At 36.4% G+C, this 26923-nt stretch overlaps 2 protein-coding genes across 2 annotated transcripts in view; one reads left to right on the forward strand and one right to left on the reverse strand.

Moving 5' to 3' along the window:
- Nucleotides 1–26434, forward strand: part of LOC136802615 (tubulin polyglutamylase TTLL5-like) — a 66076-nt gene extending 39642 nt beyond the window's left edge. The window contains exons 25-31 of the mRNA XM_067059367.1: nt 2333–2427; nt 4811–4862; nt 22869–22957; nt 23482–23604; nt 24327–24478; nt 24844–25206; nt 25588–26434. Coding sequence (XP_066915468.1) covers nt 2333–2427; nt 4811–4862; nt 22869–22957; nt 23482–23604; nt 24327–24478; nt 24844–25206; nt 25588–25916 — 1203 coding nt within the window. The 3' untranslated portion in view covers nt 25917–26434. The remainder of the gene's footprint in view (nt 1–2332; nt 2428–4810; nt 4863–22868; nt 22958–23481; nt 23605–24326; nt 24479–24843; nt 25207–25587) is intronic.
- On the reverse strand, nt 4894–20632 carry LOC136802616 (uncharacterized). The gene is made up of 13 exons (XM_067059368.1): nt 20529–20632; nt 17865–18102; nt 17266–17455; nt 15720–15898; nt 14914–15241; nt 13691–13808; nt 12986–13258; nt 11425–12257; nt 9841–9976; nt 9055–9118; nt 7948–8145; nt 6934–7213; nt 4894–5208 (listed from the first exon to the last, which is right to left on the reverse strand). Exons 1-13 carry the CDS (start codon nt 20548–20550, stop codon nt 5071–5073), a joined length of 2997 nt encoding a protein of 998 aa, XP_066915469.1. The 5' UTR covers nt 20551–20632; the 3' UTR covers nt 4894–5070.
- Nucleotides 26435–26923: the final 489 nt, after the last annotated feature.

Raw genomic sequence — 26923 nt, forward strand, 5'->3', positions numbered from 1 at the left:
CTTGGACGGTCACACCTCATCAATATAGGGGGTATAGACTATTTCTGGAATAGCTCACTGGCCCGGGGGGGGGGGGTACTAGGTTTGCGAGGTGACGGGTATGTCCGAGCCGAAAATCGAAAATCGACCCTTTGAGAGACAAAATTTTGGTGATTTTGGGACCCTTTGAGAGACTTTTTCCTAAATTTTGGTCCATTTTTTCCAAATTTTGGTCAAAATTCTTGGAAATCGTGACCCTTTGAGAGAGAAATTTTTGATTTTTGTGATTTTTGCCCCCCCCCCCGGGCTCACTGGCAGAGCTAAGGCCTAAGAATATTTGTTTTCAGTTGATCTGATCTTTGCCCACCTGTATATAACACCGCAATGGTTTCAAACATTTCTAGGCTGGACAATTGAAAATAAAATTTCGGAAGAAATTATTTTTTGTTAAATAGCCCCGGTGCTAAAAATTTTTGAGTTAAATTGTTTTTTGTTGAGTTGCCAGAAAGTTAAAAAATTTGGAGCTAATTATTTTTTTGTTGAGTTGCAACAGAGCTAAAAAATTTTTGGAAGAAATTATTTTTTATTAAGTAGCCACAGGGCTTATAATGTACACTCAGACATTTCTTTGTTTAAAATCACACATTATTTTTGAAAAATGATATGTTAATATCTTAATTGTTTGATTTTGATGTAATGGAAAATCTGGTCACTATTGAAGTGGTCAAAGTCCTTTACCGAACTCGGTATCACCAAGGATCGTCATAGAGCAAAGTTCAGAGAGTCAGGAGTAGACTTTGGTCTTCATAACATGTGGACTACCCTTTTTTCACGTGCTTTTAGTGGGAATGAGTTTAGTATGTCCGAGATTCGATAAGTTTTTGCTATACTATATATATTTAATAAGATAAAATCTGTCGTTCTTTATGAAATTTGTCGTTCTTTTTGTCTATATTTAGTAATGCAGGATTTGTTAGATAAACCCTCTTTTAGGTGGAATTAGATGGAAAACTATTGCACTGCAAAACCATCCCCACCGGATTTTTAACCTGGGTATTTACAACAATTTCTATCCCCATTGGTATTTCGATAAACAATTTCATGCCAACTGTGGGAAAGAAGTTCCACCGGGGTTGTGAGACAGGGGTGTAATTACGGATCAATTAATTTTGTGAAATAATCTAAGAGGTACTGAGAGATATCTGTATTAGAATACGCTTAAATCCGAACTCTCCCATTCTTGCATGAAGCAGTTTCTCTTCTTACCATCTATAAATCTTACAATAGACCTTATCTTGACTACGGTGATATCATATATGACCGCACAGGAAATGCCTCTTTTGTGCAGAATAGCTTGAATCCATTCAAAATAATGCCTGCTTAGCTATCACAGGTTGCTTTCGTGGAACGTCTCAGGAGAGAATATATTCTGAACTTGGCCTTAAAAACCTTGCTGACAGACACTTTGCCAGGAAAATGATATTTTTCTATAAGATTACGAATAACCAAGCTCCGTCTAACTTACGTAACTATCTGCCAGCAAGGCTTACAGAGCCAGTTACCATAAGAACAAGAAATCCTTAAAAAAGATAAAGAATTATATTCTTTCTATTCTATTCTTTATCTTTTTTAAGACAGGGAGCGATTTTTCTTGAAAAATCAACTTGGTGAAAGTAGCAAGTTTCTTGGTAAATACAAGAAACTGCATTCGTTGATTTTCCTTGGAAAGTACAACAATTTGCTTTAGGCTTTAGGTCTTTGGGAAATACAGGAAAATGTTTTAATTTATTAATGTTCCATTCAATATACAAGAAAAAACTTTTGTTCGTTTTCCTTAGAAAATACAAGAAACCGTCTACCTGTATTTCTCTTAAAAGTAGAAAATGCATTTAATTTCTCAACAAACAAAAAACAGCCAGCGAAGCGAGCTTAATTATCACGAAAAGAGTGGTTTCGGACGGCGCCGGGACGGCTGGTTATAGATTATTTGAAGGGCAATGGTAAAACTCATCTTAGTAGCAAACAGTGCCACTCATTTTTTTAATAGAAATATTCATGATGAAATTGGTCAAAAAATTAAGAATATGCTAAGAATTCCATTGTCATGGAATTAGGCAAGAAAACCTAAGAATGCCATTTTCAACTGTAACATGTTATTAAATTTAGGTTGGATTTCGATCCTAACTTAAGAATATTGTAAAAATATTTTAAAATGATTTTCGCCAAAAAGTTAAGAATATCCATCATGAAATGAAAAAGCACCATTCTTATAAAAAAAAGGCGAAAATTCTAAAAAACTTTACACTCGGTTGCTGTTATCTAATGTCGCCTTTTTGTTTTGTTTTCTTTTCAGAATCTTATACATCGTTTCTTGATGAAAGCTGCTGTCAACTTGAGTAACCCAATCAATGTCATCATTCCACACCAAAATCTACCCATATTCGAAAGGTATAATAATCATTGCATCTTATTTTGCTTGAGAGAGATTTAACCTTCGGGGTTCGATCCCCGGTCAAATATTTTGACAACAATCAATCACCTTGGTAATCCGGCAGATTTTCTTTCCGTCAGCAGACCTGAATTAGCGGTCGAATACCTTTTTTAACGGCCGAAGACCTGGAGAAAATGAATTGTGGAAATTTGTTATAAATCTTTTTTATAAATTCAATCAAGTTTTTTATATGAAGTCTCCTTTCTAATTTGAATCTCTATTATTCGAATCTCTGTAATTCGAATTAAAATATTGGCTCCATTAACTGGCAAGTGACAAATGACTTTAAGTTGAATCTTTCTCCAATTCGAAAAAACAATTTGCCCACTTTGCAAATTATATTTTACAATATTTTTGGACCTATACCTTCATACCGTCCATAAATTAACCTGTGTAAGTCCGTCTGTCTGTTATTAGGTTTTCTCGGGATTGGCTCATTCGATTTTCTGATTTTTTGCTCAATGATGCAAAATGGTAATTCCCAAAATGTGACGGAGCCCGATTAAAAAAAAAAAAGATTTTGGGTAAATTTCAGTCAAAAAACGGCTAAAAAAAGTTTTTTCGGATTTTAGCATGAAAGAAGGGTACCATCATATAGATAAAAGATGGCTCAAGCAGGTTTTCGCAAAAAAAACTTTTTCGGCTCAAAAAACACATCCTTATCTATAAGAATCACTATTTATGAGCATACGTCAATGTTCTTAGCCAAATTAATTAATCTTTTGATGAGATGGATGTTTTTTTTACTAATAAAGGCTTAATTTTGAAGAATATTTGTGTTTAGACATGAAATTTTGGTTGCTAGACGTGTTTTTATTGAAAAATGGATCAAATTCGATATGTTTTATAAGCACATTGCCAATTACTTAGTTATTAGCTTTTCTCGAGATTGGCTAATTCATTCTTTATGATTTTTTTGCACAAAGGTGCATAACTATAAAGCCTCGAATGTGACGGAGCCCGATTTTCGAAAAAAAGAATTTTGGGGGACAAATTACAGCTAAAAACCTCTAAAAAAGGGCTTTTTGGACTTTGTAGAAAACTGGATTATCAATTTTTCCTGATTTCTTTGCATGAAAGTAGGGTATCATCATTGGTAAAAGCTAGCTGAAGCAGATTTTCACACCAAAAAAATTCACCTCAAAAATGGAATCTATATCCATAAGGGACCATTCAAAAAGTGCGTACGCTCGAGAGGGGGGAGGGGGTACTCACAAATGTGTACAAAAGCGTACGAGGGGGGAGGGAGGGTCCTTGAAGAGAAGTACGTACGCTCGTAATTTTTCCTAAACTGTCTTTTTTGAGAGAAAAACGCAATATCTTCACAGCAAAAAATTGTTTTTGCGATTGTTATTTTTCATTTCTCCTTTGGCACTTTTGTTCATCTTATAGATTCTTTTAATTTCTTGAGACTTTGTTATAAATACGATTGGATACCTACATATTCTACTGTTAAAAGAATTTCAAGTTTCGACTTTGGTTAGGGGGGGTGTACTAAAAAGCGTACGTACGTTGAAGGGGGGGGGGGTACACATAAAGCGTACGAAAGCGTACAAGGGGGGAGGGGGAGTCAAAAATTTGCCATTTTCGAGCGTACGTACTTTTTGAATGGTCCCTAAGAATCTTTATCCATAAGAATCACTATTTACATGCTTATATCAATGTTCTTAACCAAATTACTCAAATAGATTTCGACTTCCAGCCCCCTCCTTTTATACCACCCAATGGGCACGGGGGACAATCAATGATGAAAACGAACGAATAATTTTATAATCAATTATTTTGATAAGAATTAAATTTATTTACAATTGTCAACAAAAAATAGCGCCAAAATCAAATTTCAAAGTTATAAAGAAAGTTTCAACGATATAAACCTGGCTAGTTTAGTACCATTTCAGAGCTCAAAAAGGGATAATTCCGCCTCAAAAAATATTGCAAACTTCAACAAAATGTCAAGAATCTGGGCTAAATTCCCGAGGGTTAGTAAACGGGACCTCCAAAAACCAACTCTTAGAAACACACTTATTGTCCATACATACCCAATTTTCGCCTAAGTATCCTCCCCCTCCTAGCCATTATTTTGCTGTATAAAAAAGACCATTGTCCAATCTGAGATGAAAGGCGTTGCTTTTGTAACTACAATTAACCCTCTCTAATTCGATCCTCAAGGGACCAGGGCTTTTTATCGAGTTAGAGGAAGATTCTAATTACAGAGAGTATTTTATGCTACTTTTCAGCTGAGGGGATCAATATTTTAGTTCGAATTATAGAAAGATTCGAATAGTAGAGGTTCGAATTATAGAGAGTTGACTGTAAATGATTTTTATCATTCCCTTCCAGGAAAAGAATCTTAGCACGGCAGTTGAACGACTTCATCAAAGTTTACAGAAAGGTATTCAATTTGAATTAATTAATCTTACATGTTGTGATGTTTAAATTCAATTTTTTTAACTTGTTCAAAATATCTAGAAAAAACTTCTATCGTCCGTCGTCCAGCTTTTCAAATTCGATATCATTATTTTTTCGATTTTTGAAAGAAACAGGGTCGGTCGGATTCGTTGAAAAATAAATTTAATTGGTCTCGCCCTAAGCGCTTATATTCATGGTAAGATGTACATTTGTTCCAGTTTTATTAGATACCTTGGATAAACTTGATCTGTATTTTGGATAAGGAAGACCTTCGGTTCGTTTAGATCGTCCACCAAACATGTTTTGTGATTGCCATCTTTGCTTGTTATCTATAATGATACCAAATTTATAAAAAAATGAACGAATTTTCTTACAGACATTACATCAGTTATTATTTAAGAGAGAAACCTCAACACCCCTGCTGTACTCTGTACCAGAGTGTATCTCACGTTTATCGCTTCGTAGTTCACTATGTGCACATTGTCTGTTTGATAAAAATATTCCCGTACGGAGATCTCTGCGAAGAAGTATGATTTATAAATAGCAACACTTCTCTCGTCGCCTCCCCTCTTCTCTCACCAACACTCCATCGCAGCGGTCGGTTTGAAAAATCTCAAATGAGAAAAGACAATCACAACAGACCCTCTACGGCAATGAATTTTGAAATTAGCCACAAATACTGGGTCTGTGTACAAACAACCCCTGTTGAGGAGGTCCAGAATTTCGTGACCTTTCCCAAACGAAAGCGAGAAAATCCTATTTTGAGGTTTTCTTAAATGGAAGGGTTTTTTTGAATATCCTCGAATTGTACAGACAATTTTCAAATCAATATACATTTTACGTTCTCTAATTCGAATTTCAAGGGGAACTGGATTTCCATCGAATGAGGGACCGTATCGAATAGTAGAGCGTCGTTTATGAGAGTTTCTTGTTGACTTTCAATTTTATCGAATAATGAAGCATATCAAATAGTACTTTAAGGTGTATAAACTTTCGCGAGCAGAAACTTTCGTGAGGTCGAAAAATGGCGACATTTACGACATTTACTTTCGCGAATTTGAGGAAAAAATGTTTTTTTGCGAGCATAAACTTTCGCGAATCGTTGGATAAAAATGTGAATTTTGGAATAAAAATTGCCTAAAAAGTGAAAAATATTCCTTAAATCTGCTAATGACGGTTCTCTTTAAAAAGGCATTAAAGGATAATAATATACCGAAAATTTGATATTTATTTTGATTTTTTGAGAATTTTTCGCGAGCATAAACTTTTGCAAAATTCGAGAAAATCGCAAAAGTTTTTGATCGCGAAAGTTTTTCTGCCTTAAAACGTCGAATTAGAGGACACCAACTGTAACTGCATTTGTGTGCTACAGCTTTAGTTTATCAGCTTGTTCTAAACTCTCTTTTGGACTGCACACGGTCTGCTAAATGTTCCTAAAGCTTAAAATGAACAAAAGGAAAGAACTAGACTGCTAGGAAAAGAAGAGGACAAGAACACAGTGTTGCAAGCAATAACAAAAGAAAAAGGCTTTCCTTACCGAGTGACAGAGGATTTGATCAAAAATGAAAGACAGATAATTAAAGAATGGTGTAAGGAAGCCGAAAAATGAATGCTAAAATCAAGGAAGACAACACAAAATGGAAAGTCCGGGGGAGCCCGCGAAAAAAACTCTATTTAAAAAAGATCATTGTAAAAAGTACGAGCGGTTTATAGAGGCCCATGTGTCTTCACGGTGGCCTGCAAACCTGTAAAGCTTTATTATTATTGCTAGCTTATAATAGACGTAGCGGCATTTTCTTTACGTAGTAACGTCTATTCCACTTTGCGACTTTTTCGAATGTTTTGAGTCTGGGTTTTCGGGCTCCAAACATTCGATTTTTTGACGTCATTTTTAACTTTCGAAGCTCCTGCAGTAGGGTAAATATCGAATTTGCGTCAAAGTACTTTGGCGAGGTGCTTGCTACTAGACCGCAGGCTGATGGAGGAAAAGAGGCAGAATTGATGAACCTGATTAAATGCAAGTTTCTCAAAAATTGGGAATGTATTATTCTTACCAAACTTTTATCTCCAAGAACAACATCACATAAAAATACGCATTCAATGTTATCTGAATCACTGTCAAGACAATCTTCAATATTCGCAAACATCGCCAAACCGCGTCTTCCACTGATATATTGAAAGATTTCTTGTGGAAAATTATTCCTACAAGTCCTGTCAACATATTGAGAAGAGACTTGACACCATAATTGAAGTTCTTCGAGTTCTGTGTTACTGATTTGGTTCTCTTGCTGGTCGGTTTGGTAGAAACGTTGCCTTGTCATATCACGGCATTGCCTGAAAAATATGGGGACTAAATATAGGTCGGACGGATGCTTTAAGTGGATTAAATTTCGATTGAATTTAGCTAAAAGAATGACGATTTTTTTCCAAAACCCCTGGAAAATGAAATAAAATTAGGTGAAAAAAGGCCGATTTGTGGAAATTTTTCTACTTAGGGTAGGCGTTGTGTGATCCATTGAGTGGAAGGATGGAATGTGTCGTCCACCGATGTTACTTTCATTAAGAGAGGGGAAAGCTAGCCTCCAGGCCACTTTATTTTATGGTCCTTGATATATAATGTCGAAACCTCATGGCTAGTTTGCATTCTAGCATATTTCACTTCATTAGAGAGAGGTTTTTTCATGTTTTTAAACTTCCGCCATTATGAAAATCTAACGTTGCCTCACCTCTTCAGATTTGAATATTTTTTTATTTAACAAAACTTGAAAAAACCTCTATATTCTCTTTTAAGGGAAGAAATTTTGGCGGATTTAGTCAAAATTCGCCAAATTAAAAGTTTCCGCCAAATTTAATCCCCTTTAAAAAAATCTTTTTGGTCATCTGCGAAATTAAATTCCCGCCAAAATTTCATCCCTTCAGTTAGGTATGCGAACATGGCACTCAAACTACACAGAGGAGAGGCTTTTTTTGTAATGCTTATTTGTAGTTGTGTTCTGTACAAAACCCGATACTTACGGCAGCCTTAAAATTCATTGTCATACCACGAGAGAGAGGGTACTTTCACTTACATCTGGAATTTTCTATACATTGGTATATTGATGACTTCTTTCAATGCCATTATCTTAACACGATCACACCTGTTGAACGTCTTTTCAATATCCCTTCTCGTTTTGATGTCTTTTATATCGAATTGGTTATTAAGATGTGCGTTCTTTGGTGAAACAGATAATTTCCAGTGGTCAGGAAAACTGTAAAATCTCGTTGTCCTTAAAAAATAGTTTCAAAGTCAAAAATAAATACAGTGGAACGTCTTTAACTCGAATGTCTCCTTAACTTGAACAAAGTTTCTAGTCCTTTCAACTAACCATGTCTTATGAACCTTACAACTCAAAATGCTCTTAACTTAAAGGTTATATTTTTACATAAGTGTTCCCGTTTAATCTCAGACACATATTTCATATCAGGACAGTATCAGGACCTATTGTTATATTATGCTTATATACGCAAAAAAATGTTTGCTCCACATCCGTGTCAATTCGATGTGAAAAAGCTTGTAAATTAAAATTGATGAGTAAGCAAACGATATCACTCCTATTTAAAAAAATAAATACTGATCTCCCCATTTTTGCACTCAATATTACTGCAAAAATAACGTAATACCGCTCTTTTCAAATCTTTTCAAATTCTAAGATTACTACTTTTCTTATTCAGATCTTCTTCTCCTCGGTTTTACTGTCTAAATTTCGAAATATTTTATTATGGTGTTTTCAAGTATTTATCTCGATCATTAAAGTAATGCTAATCGCAATTTTAAAGTCTTGCAATGGGCTTTTCCAAAAAGTTTTCGTACTTTGGGGGTGGAGGATATATTTGAAATATTGTCCGGGGGTAGTGAAAAATCTACAAAATTTGCCTTGTTTGGGTGGCAAAACTGGTCTGTTTAGGGGTAATTATGACTGTCCGGGGGGTCAACTGATGCTTGTCCGGGGGTCAACTGATGCTTGTCCGGGGGGGGGGGGTCGACTGATGCTTGTCCGGGGTATTAGATCTGTTGTCCGGGGGGTCAAAAGTCACAATGTCCGGGGGTAAATTTCCAAAAAATGCTATATCCTCCACCCTCATATTCAATTTTTTTCTGGAAAAGCCCTATTCGTTTTTAATCATGATTAAATAACCTCATTTTTTGTCTCCGCCTGTTGCCATGCTCCCTTCTTTGAAGTTCGTCCGTTTCTGGGATTTCTAAAATATGCATGTCAAAATTATTATAAAAGAAGTCTGTGTTATCGTTAACAATCGTTTGGTTTTAATGCATTGAGATGGGAGGCACTTTTATGGTCATTGAGAAGATATCTATCCCAGCTGGCACACAACGTTGTTTCAACGTCCATCTAATGTTCCCAACGTCCATATAACGTTAGATAGACGTTAAAACAACGTTGTGTGTCAGCTGGGATGTGTGGAATATTACCGAATAATAAAAATAAAAACGAAAAAAGTTGAGAAAAAAGTAGAAGAAAATGAACTTCTTATAGAATTGTGCTATGATTTTCATTTTCATAATAAGAAATCTTCAATTTCAAAACGTATTGTACAATCATGGTATTTTAGAAAAAAGGGAAATTTCCCATCAATTTTCAAAACCACAAACGATTTGGAAGTGCTCTAAGTTTAGGTTGCGGACCTTAGGATCTGAGGATCCAAAAGCTCAAAAATGGTCCAATAAGGCTCAGAATATAGCCTGGAAGTCTATAAACCCGTGTCAAATTGAAATATCCTATTAAATTTAAGAGATGACCCTAAATTGACTTTCTCGCCCAAACTCCAAATTTCGAAAAAAGAGGAAATAAGCTATATTCTTAGTAGAGTTTGACCATGATTGTAACTGTGAAGAAATTATCAAAAAACATATGTTCGGTCTAGAAGGGATATAAGAATTATTGTTCAATGAGATTATTGATCACCTGAATATTCATCTGTATCACTTGCATGTCCATCAACAAACAACCCCTCACTGTGTACGTACATCAAAGAATTGTAATGCCGTGTAAAACCTTCCAATGTCATCCCAGCAAAATCACTTTTCGTTATCAATCCAAACTAAACGTGAAAGAATAGTTAGTTAGAATAAGTAGACAGTTGAAGCCCCCCTCTATAACTCTCACGTAGCGATTGTAGTGCAGTGGTAGAGCATCCGGTTACGGTGTGCAAGGCATTGAGTTTCAAGCCCGAAGGGCTAGAGGTCAATCTCTAACCTTTCTCAGGCAAGAAAAATTGAAGCCTTAAAATATGCGCCGTATTTTTGATGACGGATTGAATCTAGCAATTCCTTTGTCTTCGAGTGATATATTTTTCGAAATTAAGCGGTAAATTTTAGTTTCAATCTGTCATTTGTGTAAAAACCAGGCGGGTCGCTCAAGGCCGCGCAACTTTGGTAGGATTTGTTGGCTTCAAATCCTACCAAAGAGATTGACCTCTAGCCTTCGGCTTGAAACTCAATAGTGCAAGGTTGTGGGTTCAACCCCCAGCCGGTCATACCAAAGATTTCCAAAATGGTACTTGATGCCTCTCTGCTTGATGATTAGCAATTAAGAGAAGGATTAAGGGTATTTGGAGCAATTCAGGGAGAAAGAGTGGTGCCCTCCCCTACCTTCTGGTAGATAGCTATCGAAAGAGGAGCCTTCGGGTTGCCTCCGACTGCGGTCGCAGACTTACTTACTATTTCCTAAAATTCAATACTTTACAAGGTGGACTCTTAGTTTATGCCTTATGATATTTTGTTTGAAGTATTTTCTAAAATATCTTGCGGATGAGCAGAGCGATACCAACATACTTTTCCACTGGAGTCGTCGCACAAGGTTGGACTAGCCTGCAAGCCGCAGCGGCTCTTGGTTATGAGGAAGCTATTAAAGCACCTTTGAAGGCTAATAAAGTTTACCTGAAGGTGTGTTCAACGACTAGCCTGTTAGCGATCGATATTTCACTGACTGAAGCGATTAGATACATGAAGCGGAGTATGGCAGTTCAAAAGTTCAACACCCCCTTATTTCTGAAACGTGATATTTTTCTGGTCGTTGAATCGCAGGGAAAACAGCTTTAAATTTCTCAACGTACTGTCGATCTTATAAGTGGAAATGTATAAAATTGTTTCATGCAATGGGCTTATCAAGAAAAATATTTTACCCCCACTGTTGAGGATATTGATTTTTCAAAGTATCGAACCCCCTGGATATCCTACTTTATTAGTAAATCCCCTGGATTCAAAAATATGCTCAACCCCTGGATATCCTCTCTTATAAAGATGCTTACCCCTGGATATCGTATTATTAATTGAAAAGACAACTTTTCATATATATCCGTTCCCTTGTAGATATTTAACCCCCTGGATATTCACTTTTGAACAAAAATCGTTAACCCCCCATCAGAACATTCTGATATCCTCAACAGGGGGGGGGCACGGACTATTTCTGGAAAAGCCCAATAGTAGACATTTTTATAAGATTTGCACGGCGTTACAAATATAACACAGCAATGGAATATTATCTTACCAATTTTTCAGTATCAGAGCGATTTTCTTCAATAGTCTTTGAAACACCAGCACCGGAGGAGCGTCTCTTTTGGTTCAGTTTTTCCAACTGTTCTTTAGTCAACGCATTCTTCCGATTGGACAGCCTCGGTTTCGGTAAAGGTGGACACGATAATGTCCTGTTAAAATGATCACTGTATCCACTTGTATAGGATGGTTGGTCTGATACTGTTCTCTTCCTAGTTTCTAGATCACCAGCGATATTACGTTGGAAAGCTTTGGGTTTGTATTGATCAGCCCCAGAGCTGGTAGATGACCCAGCATTTCGAGGTCGATTGAAAAGAGAAGAGTCTACTTGTTGAGCTCTCTTTCTGAACGCATCACCGGGACCGTCTACTGTATTGTCTGGTACTGGATTTGAATATCGTTGTAAAGCAGGGTGAGGATTATCATAAGTATCAGAGAAAACTTCTTCGTCTGGTGGATATCCTGTAACTGTCTCAGATTCCATGTCTGTATACGCGTCAATATCATCATCGTCATCTTCATCAGTATCGACCAGATTCAGTTTCTCAATTCTCCTTGACAATGTGATATATCCATCGCTTTTGGTGCTTCCATCTCTTGTTATTCTACTGTCATAACGTTCGCCTGCTAATATGGGTGGTAGTTTTGGCTGTCTAGGTCTAGGTTTCGGCTTCGGTCTGGTCATTGGTTGATTTGCGTGTCCTTCATTTTGACCAATGAGTTCAGTAGAAATAGATTGAGTCCTCTGTAAAGTTTTGTGTGCAAGATGCTCTTCTTGGCTAACCATTTCTTCAGCCCTCTCCGACATGGTTTGAACGTAGCTTTCAACTGAAACCAATTATAATAGAGAATTGATTACATACACATACACATTTTCTTTATAAGAACAAACTATATAAGAACATAAAGCTTCGATGGCGTAAATATTAAGAGCAAGTTAAGAACAGTTTAAGGCTTTACGGACTTGGAGATGGTTCTCCTTAAAGCAATACTTCGAAACAATCAAAACAAAATAAAGAACTTTTCTGATTGGTTGAAAAAGAGAAAATATGCGAGACACGTGCTATTTATCTTTTATCAGCTGGCTTTCTTTTTATTTCAAGTGAGGGATATATAGTGTTAATTATAAGAACTTTCTGAAATAGGAAGATATTTTTTAAGATTTTAATTGAGGTATGGCATTAGAAATCCTTTCATATCTCATGCATCACATTGAAATACAACTTGAAATTATGCACAAAGACAGTCTGATAGTTCTATGTTTCCCTAGTATAAACATTTTTATAATTCAATGCCAATTATTTTTGGAAATTTGTATTCAAAAATGGTGTTTCCATTTTGTCGAGATCGTATGCTGTCTCAAAGTATAGCTTTAAAGAGGACATTCTTCCTTTAAAATACCCAATTTATTAGGCAATATCACAAAGTCACAGTATGATTGCAAAAGCAGCACCCTTACACTAGTATAGATAAAAAAGAAAAGATGCAAGAATTTTAAGGGGAAAATAACTATAAAGCTGAAATTATAAATAAAGAAAAAGAGAGTACACAATTACCATTTTCTTGAGATGATTTTCGTGGTCTTGGTCGCGGCGTTGGTTGTGGGCGTGGTTTGGGAACAGGTCTCCCAGAATTCCAGTGTGAACGATGAAGTCTGGTAGAAGCGTTCGTTTGATCTAACGATAAAGTTCGCTTCGAAACTTTACGATGTTGATTTCTTGGGTAGTATAAGTTCTCCTCGTCATTTTCTTCATTTGTCTTTTCAGCTTTTATCTTTTCCTTTGATCGTATAAATTCTTGAGCAACATCATCGTGTGTTAGGCCATGTCCTTAATGAGAGTTTATAATCACAGTAGACCTTTTCAGAAAAAAGCTATTTACCCCCTGTCGAGATGGTCCATTTCCGTTTCAAGGGGTTAAAGTTTGAAATGTGGCGAAATTCCATAGGGATTTACTTTGTCAAAACAAACTGCTTTTCCAGGGGGTTACAGCATTTCCAGTTACAAAGGGTTTGACCTCCTCAACAGGGTGTAAAACGTTTTTTTTTTCTGGAAAAGCCCATTATTGGTTTAATCAATTTTTAAATAAAACCCCTAGAAACCATTGCTCGATTATAAGTAAATGTTTCAACGGGAAATGACCGATTGCGATTGTCTCTTCTTCAAAAATCCCAAAAAAGCTCTGAACCCACTAGAAGGTTCTTCCATCAAGTAATACAAAATGGGAATTCGATTCTATAGGGTCTCGAGCAGTCTGCTTACTTTCAATCAATTTCTTTTGAACTTGTTGTAACTTTTTATAATGTTGCTGTAATTGATATTTCAGATCATCGCAATCATTCGATTGATGTGATTTGCTTACTATGACCCATAATTGCTCCTGAAAAAAAAACATCACATTTTTAACAATCCATAATTCAAACACTTGTATACATTTGATGTATGTTCAGCTGGCAAACCCTGACTACTGACCAATTGATTTAAAACCCGGGGGCGCGGACCTTGACGGCCGACGGGGAGGTGCCACTGGATTTTAAAAAATGGACCCTGTCAGATATGAATTATATCTGGTATCTGGTAAATTTTGGACCCTCTCAGAAAGAAAAACCAAAAAAAATTTCCGATTTTCACCCTGAAAGTCGCCAAAATTGAAATGACTAAAAGTAGACGCAAAATTGAAAAATAATTTCCACCCTGAAAATTGTCAAAAATTACCAAAAGTCGACCCTGTCAGATAAAGATCTTGAAAATTAGTAAATTTAAGGGTCTCTAAGGGTCGGAAAATTCAGGATTTTTAGGATTTTTTTTGATTTCCAGAGAAAAATTGTAATAAAGTCTCTCTTAGGGTATGACTTTTTTCAAAAATCGAAAAAAATTCAAAGTCTCTCTAAGGGTCACCTTTTCAGGAAAAATCAGTCTCTCTTAGGGTCGGTTTTCGAAGGTCCCGTCCGCACATACCCCTCATTCGCCAACCCTAGTACCCCCCTCCCCCGGCAAAAAGTAAAAAGGATTCTCTCGAAGGGCCAATATCTTCTCCTTTTTGGGTCTAATTGAGGGTATGAAAAGTTAAAAAGACTTTCTCTCAAGGTTTAGAAATTATTTGAAAATTGTCTATCTATCGGTCACTTTTCCGGCGACTTTATTTCTCAAAGGTTCGATTTCCGAAGGCCTGTTCCAAACATACCCGACATTCTCCAACCCTAGTAACACTCCGATTATACGGATTTCTTTTTAAAGTGATTCAATGTAAAACATTCTTGCCTTATAATATCCCTAAGGAACGATGGCCAAGTGGTCAAAGGCGTCAGCGTTTCAAACCAGGGATTCGCGGTTCGAATCCCTGGTCCTTCCAATGTTCCATTCAGTTCATAGATAGCCGAGTCATGAAAACAACGACCCCGTGAAAACAATGGAAATACTGTCTAAAAGTCCTAGATTACTGGGCTATCCACGTTTTTAAAAAGATTAAAAAGATATATTCCTACCTCTTTATTCCTTTTGTTTTTTTTCTCAGGTTTTTTCACACCAACTTGCTTTTCATCTGTTGAATCATCCGTCACTGCTTTCTCCAAATGATTTTCTCTGTTACTGTTTGATGTTGTATTAGAACCACCCTGGTCTTGTAAGACTTCATTATTAATGATTCCGTTTGAGGATTCATGTTCCTCATGAAATTCCATGTAATTGCTAGCACCATCTACTGGTATTTCATACAACTCATCGTCGCTGTTGTTGATGTTGTTGATTTTATTCATTTCTATTTGATCCATTGATTGTCTTCTTAATGGAGGAAGGTTGGGCTTCAAGATATGTCTGATTTAAAATTAGTAGAAAAAGACAGTAGTGCAGTGGTAGAGCATCCGGCTACGGTGCGCAAGATTGTGGGTTCAAACCTCAGCTGGGTCATACCAAAGATTTCCAAAATGGTACTTGATGCCTGCTTGTTGCTCAGCAATTAAGAGAAGGATCAAGGGTAAATGGAGCAATCCAGGGAGAGAGAGAGAGTGGTGCCCTCCCCTACCTTCGGGTAGATAGCTATCGAAAGAGGAGCCTTCGGATCGCCTCCGACTGCGGTCGCAGACTTACTTAGAAAAAGAAAGTTTGCATTGTGAACTTGGGATATGGTAGAATTGCTCCTGAAACATTCGTTTCTTCGGAAAGTATTAAATGGGGGAAATTTTATCGCCTGGAAATTTTATTACACATAAACAGACTTAAATACGCAAGATTTTCAAAATATGGTCGCCGCCCTTAAGTGGGCGATACAGGCTTGATATAGTAATTTGCTTACTTTTTGGACAAAGGTTGTGGTCGTCTTCTTAACTTATACGCCAGTGATTTCTGGAGGTCTGTCATTTCCATTTTGGCGAGGTCACAAACTTTATCTTCTCCATAGTCCTTTAGGATGGTCATGTGATTGAGCTTGTGCGATTTGAATAATAAATATTGTTCTTCCAATTTTGAAAAATTCTAAAAAATAGCGAAAATTTTATAATATAACAACAGTCCCAGCTGGCACACAACGTTGTTTCAACGTTCATTTAACGTTATATGGACATTGTGAACGTTATTTAAACGTTGAAACAACGTTGTGTGCCAGCTCGGTATGTTCTTTTTGAATTTACCAGGAGACTCATAATTTCGGTATGGAAAACGTGGAAAAAGGTATAAAACTGAGAAATTGGTAAAACTCTGCCTCAAACGATTAAGTTCTGCATTTTTATATTCTTCACCCCAAAGTAGGGTACATCATAAAAGCAAACAAAAAGGAGATTTTTGATCAATTTCGTGCTAGTCGTGCATTTAAGTGGGTTTGAAATTAACAGTCACACTTATGATATGCTTAATGATCACTTATCCTTCAAGTCTAAAACTATTTGGTAATAGGATGGACTGTTCCATTAAAAAACCATACAGGGAGGTGGACGAACCTTTTCAAGTCAGAAAAGAATTATTGAAAATGTGTGGATACCCCTTGGAAAACGACAAATTTGCAAAAATACCCTTGGAAAAATTCTTTTCATACCTTAAAGTGAGAGTGGACAAAGTGAAATCAGTCTTTTACCCCCTGGAAATTTTAGAATAACTTTTTACCCCCTTGGAAATACCCCCTTGGAAAAATGAAAAAAACACCCTCTGAAAATTTTTCTCGGAAATTTTTCTGTTTGTCACCCTCCCCCCTGTAGAAATATTAAATGGAATGGCCCAATATTCGGCGCATCGAGTTAGAGTCATATGCGCCATTTTCAGTTGCCATAGCAACATGGAAGATTGGTTCTCATCTACCCATCAATCAATCAATCAATCAATCAATCAAAGAGAAGCGTACTCGACGCAATACTCAAAACTTATTGATGATGATATGAACCTTCACCACTGGGAAATGGGTCCTACTCCTTACTAAGTAGGAATTCCTCCCTTTTTAAGTTTGAACGCTTATCGCGGTCCAGACACCGCTGGTTCTGTGCACGCGTGACACAGGTACCATGATGCATAGTGGTGACACTTGAACTGCGTCGGGAGAGCATATAGCTCGCCGTAGGCGCAGAACGGGATGAGTGACACCACACCACAATGTCTAGCATATCACCCACATTCTCGTATCAGAGAAGAGGTACCCAATTCCCCTCACATGGTATGGGTTGACCCGGGCGAAGGTGTGTTCACTTGCCAAGTGAACCGTAAAGAAACGGTGGGAATCGAACTCAGAAATCTCAGATGGGAGTTAAGAGCGATGACCACCACACCACTACGCAATACTCGAAACTTATTTCCTTCAAAAAATAAAGAAATAAAACAAATTTTGAAAGTAGCCCAAATATTTTCTCATAACTTACCTCTAGCAGATTCCAATTATATTCGCTATCTTCCCAATACCATAACCAACGTGTACAAAAAGTTTTCTCTTTCTTTTGATTGAGGTTCGGTGAATGGTGTGATAATGTTGAAAGCCTTCGAAAGATGACTGGCTCGCCTTTGAATGTGCACGAGGATAAATTGTTAAAATCCACGCTGTAATCTTGGTCTCTGTAATGAAGAAAATTTTCAAAACTTTTCGATTATTTATTTTTTGTAGAAGGATCATAGCATGGTCACAAGCTTTTTCAGGCGCAGAGATGATTGAATTTTTCAACTTTTTAAACTTTTACACTATGAACTTAGTGTAATCTTTGTTCTACGAAAGGTCAAGGGATTAAAACCAGTCTGATTGGCTGTGTTGGTTTTGGTTGTTCTTTATAAAGAAATCAGAGGGATTTACTCTAAATAATTAGGTAAAACCACTTATGGGTACAAGACTTCTTTAAAAATTTCCCGACCAGGGCATCAGGGCGAATTTTCAAGTGAAATTACTATAACCTTCATGAAATTCCTTAAAAATCCTTTGGAATCTCTTTCTGGTAAAATTAATTAACCAGAATATAAAATATCCACTCACCCGCAAATTGAGTTATACGGGTTCCTAAAACTTTCTTCTATAGCTTCATTGATATTTCCTGGTACTGACAGATCAGCAAGCCCTCTATTGTCTTTGCTCCCATAAAGCCAAATGTATGGTGTATCGATTTGATTGGGTGGGTGAATGTATTTGCATTTCCATATTGAGGAGGTGCATTTTTCAAGGAAGACTTGATTGCAGATAAATCTGTACTGGGGCTTTCTCTCTGGACATCTCCCTTTGAAATGAGAGAAGATTAAGTTACGTCATGGTTTTTTTTTCAACAAACTTAAGAATTTGATCTCATTACTGTGGTCTAAGTGGTGCATTATTTTGATTCAGTTCGAAGGTTAAGAAGTGACAGCCGTCGATGCATCTATAGGCTGCACGCATCCTAATACATCTACAATCAGTGCCAGAACATATTGGCAATTTTGGCTATTTAAACATTTTTCGAAAATTTGATTTCATCGAATATTTCGATCCGGGAGGGATTTATTCGTTTCTAGGCTATATTTCAAGCCATACCGGACCATTTTTGAACTTTTGGATCCTCAGTCTAGCGTTAAAACTTTACCCTTCCAACCTATAATTTAGAGCGCTGTGGTTATAAAATTTCGTGGGGAATTTCCCTTTTGTTCCAAGTATTTTGGCACTGATTGTAGTAAAACGATAACGTAAATCCATTTCGTCGTACGAAAATCCGTGTTCGAATGGAATAATCTCATGAGGAGTAAAAGTTTTTATGTACGGCCTGCTGAGAAAATATATCGAAAAGAAACAAAATTGACCATAAAAACATGGACTGAAAATAAAGGTGAACCTATTTCACAAGTGCTGTAATTTTTCATCTGAAAATAATATGAAAAATTTGAACCGCATAAATTTCAAATCAGGGAAGTTCGAGAATTTTTAAAAGTGCCACTTAATGAATTCTGAGTCTGACGTAAGATATCTATATGCAGATATCTTCCCGAAGGTGTATAACATTTTACTATGGCATGTTAAAATTTGCCAACTTTTGGTCGCGTGTTCTTTTTTCATCGTAATATAATAGCCTACCTAATTCTAAGGACTATTGTGATTACAGACCTGCGATTCTGATTACATAGAAGTCATTGCTTTTCTACTTCTACAATTCAATTACAGAAGAGAAAACTTTCAGCAGTAATTAGTTATCCTTTCAATTAAAAGCGGTGATTATTGATCTTTTGTAAGCAGGATACTTTCTTTTATTTAGTTCTCTGTATTGAGTTTGAATTCTTGTGATTGAAATACCTCTACACGTTTTATTATAAGAATTAACTATTTAAAAACATGAGGCTTCTACACCCACTTTCTTAGAGAATTACATAAAAATATACTCACCAAATGGTGAAATTAAGACTATTTTAGGAACATTTATGAACTCAAAACTCAAAACTCAAAAGGTTAAAAACATCCGAAGGCTTCAAAAATTTAGGATGTTCTTTTTTATCAAAAAAACGCGTACGTTCTGCCTTCAATTTTGGTTCGAGATGATTTGTTATGATACAAAAATCTGTCAAAAATAACTGGAATTCCATGGGGGTAGCCTTTTAAATCCTACTAAAATTCAGAATTCCAAAGTGGTTTAAGCCTGAAATTGCCTGGAATTCCAGGGGCTTGAAGCATTTCCAGCCACAAAATGATGGACCTCCTCAACAGGGGGTATACAGTTTTTTCTGGAAAAGCCCAATACTATTCAAACCTCACCTTCTTTAGGGGAAATAAAACCCAATATTATCCTAATTGAAATAAAAACCTAGAGTGCCCAAACCAGTTTATTAATTTATTTGCCTTAAAGTTTTCTTAAAATAAAGTCCTGAAAAAATCTAGAGAATCATATGAAAGAATAAAGTTTAAAGTTTTGTTTTTACTTGGTTTGATGAAGTCTCTTTTACGACTTCTGAAGCGTTTTAGGTCTATTATGTTGACATTAATTAATTGACTAGCCTAATTAGCAAGGACACTCTTTAATTGCACGATTAGTGCTTGTTGTAACAGTTAAATATATCTCAAGCAATGAATCTATTATTTATGCTAGGTAAAATCTTATTTCTATTCTCAGTTTTTCTTGGGTACAGACAATGCGCTTAAAGTGGCTTCATAGTTCGGGCACCCCCTTTCTTAAGGGGGGGGGTGACACCTTTTGAAAAAATGAAGAAGGGGGAGCAGAAATTTTCATGAAAAGGGGGGGGGTAGCAAGGAAGGGCTTACATATATATTGTAGATTATACTTTCAAGCACTGTTATGAAATTTGGTCTTCATGAAACATGAAAGGAAGTTTTCTGTTAGAGTACATAGTCTGAGTCGAAAAGGAGGAAGAAGTTTATTATTTCGCTTTCTCTCTCTTTATTTCCAAAATCCTTAGGGATAGGCATTATAAAGGTTGACAAGAAGGAGGATCAGACCCCTTTCCACACTATGGGCTTTTGGTATTAGGGTCGTACGAGAAAACTAGATTTTGACTTTTTTTGAGAATTGGTAGATGAATGCATATGTGGGGGAAAACGGCGATAGAACTCGGTACTAATTAAAGAAAACGAAAGTGGTGACACACAAATGCGTAAAGTTTGAATTTATAATACAGATTACCGTTAGTAATGATAGGATAAAATAGAATAGAAAGGATGTATACTCACATGTTACCAATTGATCATCCATAGCTAGCAAATCTTACCAAAGTAAACAAATACTTAAGACTTCTTTCACTTTCAGCACTACATCTCAGTCAACCTTCAGATCTATCTAAACCCTCTCCTTTAGCTTCACAAGAATTCTCCACTTGCATTGCTTTTTATTACGAGATTTTATCTTTTATTATCATACAGATCCAGGATTAAAGGCTTTTAAAATACACCTTTTAATATAAGGTATTTGATTCCTTTAACCAACTCTATTTACTTCAACGATTAAAAAAATGTTTTGATCAAGCCTTCCCGACTCGCATCAGGTGATTTTTTTAAACAATATTTTCAATTTTACGTCCATACTATTGATACTGTCTTGAAAGCAGATGAGGGCGCCTTCTCCATGATTTTCTCTCTTTAGTCTGGTGGCTCCATAGGTCACAGAAAAGGCTCAAAAACGCCTCAAAATATCTCAAATATCTAGCAATGGAAACCCTGCAAACTATATCTCCGAGACGCATCTGCTGAAAGTGATTTGTTTCATCTAATCCTTTCTCATAATGCTGATGTCAGCATAAGTTTTTTTTTTTTGAAGACGTAACATCCATTTCCAGGGGACTTCTCTGGAAAAAAAACATTTTGGATATTTACGCTCCAAGCTCTATAATCAGTTTTAGTTAATAAGGAACTTCGAAAATTGAATTTCCAAGGCCCCAATTGAGCTAAACCCCTTTATAGTTCTATAGAAAAATTCCCAAGCTTTACAAGCTTGGCAAAAAAAGTCCCGAGGGATCATATAATATGGGAAAATAAAAAACTACCGTATACCGTATATACCACTTGTCAGGGTCAACCAAGACTGCTCTTGGACTACTTTGAGAGAGTTTGCATACATATAATGACATATAATTGCTATGCATGTATAAGTAGCAAAAGTTTTGGTTTCATTGAAGTTTTCTAAACTTGATCCTTGGGTGAATTTCCCTGAGGAAAACCTTTTAAAGCTTTCTAAGTTTTGATAGTTTGTTTCTGGGACGAATTTTAGCGAAAGAGTTAGGGGTCGTCCACATAGTATATACGCACTAAAATACCGAAAATCGAATACCAACTCCCCCATTATCTGATATTCCGATGGCGGATTGGCGGCCGCCCACGCTAAAGCTCTAAAGGGAGCGGGCCAATCTCCCATCGGAGAGGAATGATAGTCGGCCTTTGATGTGCCGCACCCTCAGTCGGGTTCAACAGCCCTTGTGCGTAAACCTATAAATATTTCGGTTGGACCCGCCAATCCCCGAAAACGAGGGCTGGGTTACCAGACCTCCCGCTGCAAAATTCTTGACGCGATCTCGCAAAATTCCGTAATGTAAACCTTCCAGATGTTGAAAATTTTCCCGATCTTCAGAGCTTTAGCGTGTCGGATGAAAATCATTCATGAAATTCACCATCTGGGTGCCAGATAAACTCCCCCAGTACGCAAGCGTTCGCAAATGGCTCTACCCCCTCCTGGTAAGTACGTACTTTTTCATTCACCCCCCCCCTCAGTTGACGAAAAATTTGGAATTCAAATAGTTTGGTTCGGACCTTTATTTCATACATGAAACTCGATGTTTACTTTTTCTTTTCCTTGATGCGTATAAGAAGCGTAAAAGTCGACAGAAAACAAGCAAAAAAGGGCTATGAAAAAATCTTCTCTGCGTACGTACATTTTCCTTTGGCCCCTCCCCTCCCCCTGTACGCATTTATACGCTGAGAAGACTCCCCTCCCCCCTTAGTGCGTAGGTACTATGTGGACGGCCCCTTAAGAGGTGGAAAACTCACTAAGAGGCTCGATCCATTGGGTGTGGCTTTTGTTTTATATTAATTTGATTTTTTAATTTTTGTGTCGTGGGCTGGGGCTAATAAGTCAACTTTATCTCCACATCTGTTGATTTGAGAGGTGTGTTTATCAAACTCGACTACTATTTTGTGAACGCTTTAATTATATGTTTTGTGTTGTTGACGCGCGTTCAATATTGGTCCCTTTTCATAAATTGAAAAATCCTTGAAACTTCGTCAAAAGTTGGGTTTTAAGAGAACGGAGTTTTGTTTCAATTACCTTCAAATCACACGTCGATCAACGCCATGTAGATTTCAAAAATGCAATGAAAAAGCAGAAAAAAATTTCTGTATCTAACAACTGCGGTATTAACCCCTGAATCGCAAGCTAACGTGTTAGAATGGGCAGTTTCAATTTCTATGGCGTTACGTTAATTAAGTAAATTTTGGTAAATAGTCCAGTAGCCAGGTGTTGAATTTGACTTTGGCGAGCTCCCAGACTATATGTAACCTTTAAACTTTCTATTTTGATTGTAGGAGAGCAAGATTTTATTTGAGAGAGAAGAAGAGGAAATCGCATGTTCGATTGACCAACAAGCCTTCAACACATTCATCGCTATTTCCAGGTTAGATAATTCGTTCGTTTGCTATCTTCGTTTTACGCCAGATCGGTGCCTATTAAATGTAAGTTACTGTACCTGTAGGGTCCCATAAGGTACCCCATACTAGTTAAGGCTGTTTTGAAATATTCTTAAATCTTTTGAACCATTGGGGGGATAAGGTACGGGAATATGTCATTAGACACTACTGACTCATGTGTACACATCCACTAGTCCAAGGTAGAGTTGTAACTGGTTGTAAAACCACCAAATAAAAGTAGAAAAAAAGTACCTATTTGGGAACTATTTTTTGAAAATTCTAAATTTCAGTACTACTCAGGATTATTTGTTCGTAAACTTTTATGGAGATATCTAAAAATACGTTCAACAAAGTATCCATTTTTCAATGAATGGGTTTCAATGTATTTTTGTTGGGGATAACAATACTCGCTGGAGATGTTTTCACTGATACATGCATATGATTGTACTTTATAAAAAATATTATGATGAAATTAGCTTGTACTTAATATTCACTATTTCAATATTTTTAGTGAACAACAGTTGGAGGATCTATTGACAGTCTATACAAAACATAACAAATCTGCAAGTATCTTCCTTGGTGCCAAATCATCATCCATCAAAAAATCATCTACTGCAACCGCTGATGTAGCCAGGTAAGGGGATGGATTTCTTGAACTTTTTCGGAATTCTTAATTATTAACTATTACAGTCAATTTTCTCTAATTCTCTATTAATCGAATCTTTCTGTAATTCGAACAAAAATGTTGGATTTAGTCTATTAAGTCAAGTGGTCGCCGGGCTAAGGACATATTCCTTCTTAGAGTGACACGCCAATCGGGCTGGAACGGTATCACGAGGGAGAAGTGAGCGTATAAGTTAGGTAAGCGTAAGAAGAAATTTTGTCGGTGGCAAGGGCTGAAAGTTAATCAGCAGCCTCACACCAACTTTTGCTCGTTCTCCTACGCAGCTCCTATTCTAACAAACGCCCGCCGCCTTTATGTTTCCGCCCTCTGATATAATTAAAGTGAAAACGAAAGTTATAGCACTTTTCTACAAGATCTTCATTTTTTTCTTCTTCATTTTCATCTTCATTTTTAGATTTTTTTTAAAGATTTTCTTATTTCAAATTCTTCCACTCACTAATATCTTTCCAATGATACCAAATTTATAAAGATTGAAGAATTCCTTCAAAAGTTATAGGTAAAAGAAAAAAGAGTGCACACTTATCGTGAATAGACTTTAGTCTGCTAGTCCTTATTCCTCCTCGAAGGGAAAGCCCATTTTAAGCCATAAGAAATCATTTAATGTCCTTAGTTGATCCATCATTATTATAAAACTGCATTGAAAATCTAGAAATTTCATTATATCACCATAGAGATGACTTGAGCAAAAGCAACCCTTCCACAAGCCAATTTCAGACCACCAACACGAATATGAATCGACTGAAATCAGGTACAAGTGTCCTATCAAATCACCGCCCTTTATCTTTCAAACCGCCATCAACCGCCAAGCCACCCCAATCTTCTGGTAAGTGTTTATAACATCAGAATCCCTGTTTGCTATAGTGAACCTCTAGAAATCACAACCGTGGAATCCTGAAGAAATAAGATAATCTCGAAAACCCCATTTTAATTACGTTTTCTTTTCTTTACGTTTTTTGGAAGTAATTAAAGATATTCTTTTTATGATATAGAAAGGCAGTGCTGACATGGCAGAATAAATAATAGATTTTCTAATAAATTTGTGCTCACACGATGCCGAAAGGGGTAAAAGTTGTTCTTTCAGTCTTTTGTTTAAATTGCCGTGTAACCAAATTATAAGAGAAAAACGTTAAATGTTGTCCTTTAATCAGTTGATCATTTGTTTTCCTTTAATTCCTCGATTTCATGCAGGTCACACAAGATATAATAAAACATCACGCCAAAGTTCAAGAAGCTCTTCTGCGAACCGACACTCGAGAAGCCTTTCGGAACCTGACACTAACCTTGCTGTAGACCCACACAACCGGCCCTTCTCAACGACGTCAATCGAAAGACGCTTGATAAATCAAAGTACACAACGCCAACGGGGTCTTAGCGCGAACTCTTCTAGAGGGAGCCTGAGGCGAGCTACCTCTCAAGAAAAAATACGTAGTTCAAATAAAGATTCCATTGGAGGTCTGAGGCGAGTCGACTCTCGTGAACGCATGCGTGAAACTGTATGCGTGTACACTGGATCGAACGAACTATTAAATCAATATCAAAAGCAACAACGAGGTACAGTAAATTTCAAAAAATTATCTTGTTAGATGATAAATATTCAAAAAATCAATTTTTCTTGTACAGATAGACCACATCTTATTATCAGGGTGGGGAGATTCAGGTTTAAAACGATTTAAGTGTCTAAGTTCTCAAGGGAAAGGGATCTTAAAATAGATTTCGTGATTTTTACAACCTTTAATAGGAATAAATAGGGCATAGATTCAGCTTATTTTTGAACAATTAAGATTAAATTTAGGCCAAACCATTTTAATACACGTGCTCAAAGTTGAAAACTATATCACTTGTAGACATTTTGTTCAAGACTATAAAAGGAATCGCAGGTCAAAGATCTCAAACAATTCTTTGAACTCCAACAATCTGATCATTCCTTTTTAGAACAACCAAAAATCAAGGAAGCTCTACGAAAGCTATCAAATCGTCAATCACAACGGACTTATTCGGCTCGTTCAACCAATTCTATAAAACAGTTGAATGATCGAGATCAAGCCATACGAGATTATCGAGACTTTTTACGAAGAAATGAACAATTTTTCAGAGACAATAAAAATGAAGACCTTCTTGATGAAAATACTGATTGGGATTTTTCACATCAAATACTAGCTGGAAAAGAAGATGTTATTGTCTATGCGCCTAAACCACCTAAAGAAAAGAAGCCATCAGTTATGTCATCAAAGAGTCGCTTTACAAGGAAAATATCGAAATAATATTTTCATGGTACAACAGTACCTGATTATCACTTAAGTTTTTTACGAGAGTATTGCACTATGACTACGACTAAGGATGGAGTATTTTTAAGAATCGGAAAAAATTAGTATGAGATACATTATAGGAACAAAGTATATAAGAACATAAGGCTTCGAGACCAACAAGTTTAAAAACGTTTTAAAAATATTTTTACCCTTTGGTCATTTTCCTATATTTTTAAGTAAGGGAAGCGTCTTGGGGAACAATCACAAGATTGACAAGTGCTATGACCTTCTTGAACATAAACCAAACTCTTGTATTCTTTCTGATATTCGTATCCCTAGCCAATACCACTATCTAATTTTTGGAACAATCTCGTACCCAGAACCATTTGTACCACTTTTTTATTTTACTGATGGACGTGGTACAATTCTATCAAAATCCTACAATCGAACTAAGAAACTAGGTACAGTTTTTGTACGTCAAAAATTTTAAATCACGCTTAAAAGTTTTCTTGACTGCAATGCCACTGCGGCACTATATTTTAAGTTTATTATTGTAAATATAAACTATAATATAAAGATCTTTATTTATTATTTTAAAAGACAAAATTATAATTACTGTAATTACCCACGTCAAATAATCATACATGATAATTCAAACGTTGTTAATATGGACTCAGAGTTAAAACTAAGTCTCCGTACCTCTAACATGCACGGGAATTTGTTCGAATTATGGAAGGTAGAAAAATTATGAAGGAGTTATGGAGATTTATTCACTATTCCTGAACTTTCCATCCGGGGGTAAACAAATGGACCTCGCATAATCTGCACATTTTTAATGCATTTTTCCTCTGTAAATTGAACAGAAAATAGCATGTAACAGCATTGAGTTTCCATGGAGGTAATAAAAATATAGATGGAGAGTCAATGCCTTTTGTTCTATTCTGATTTATCATCGGAAGCAAACAGCTGTTTGGTTGCTTTGGGAATACACATTTTTTTTTATAAGAACAAACTATATAAGA

Source organism: Clytia hemisphaerica, unplaced genomic scaffold, assembly GCF_902728285.1.
Source record: "Clytia hemisphaerica strain Z4C2 unplaced genomic scaffold, Clytia hemisphaerica genome assembly, whole genome shotgun sequence".
In the NCBI taxonomy this organism is placed as follows: Eukaryota; Metazoa; Cnidaria; class Hydrozoa; order Leptothecata; family Clytiidae; genus Clytia; species Clytia hemisphaerica.

Bases quoted from the DNA above. Each gene is read 5' to 3' on its own strand.
- LOC136802616 (XM_067059368.1), bottom strand. From the start codon at position 20,550: ATGGATGATCAATTGGTAACAT. The intron at 18,103-20,528 runs GTGAGTATACAT...CTCATTTCAAAG, and splicing joins GGATGATCAATTGGTAACAT to GGAGATGTCCAGAGAGAAAG. The intron at 15,899-17,265 runs GTAAGTTATGAG...GCTATTTTTTAG, and splicing joins ATAATTGGAATCTGCTAGAG to AATTTTTCAAAATTGGAAGA.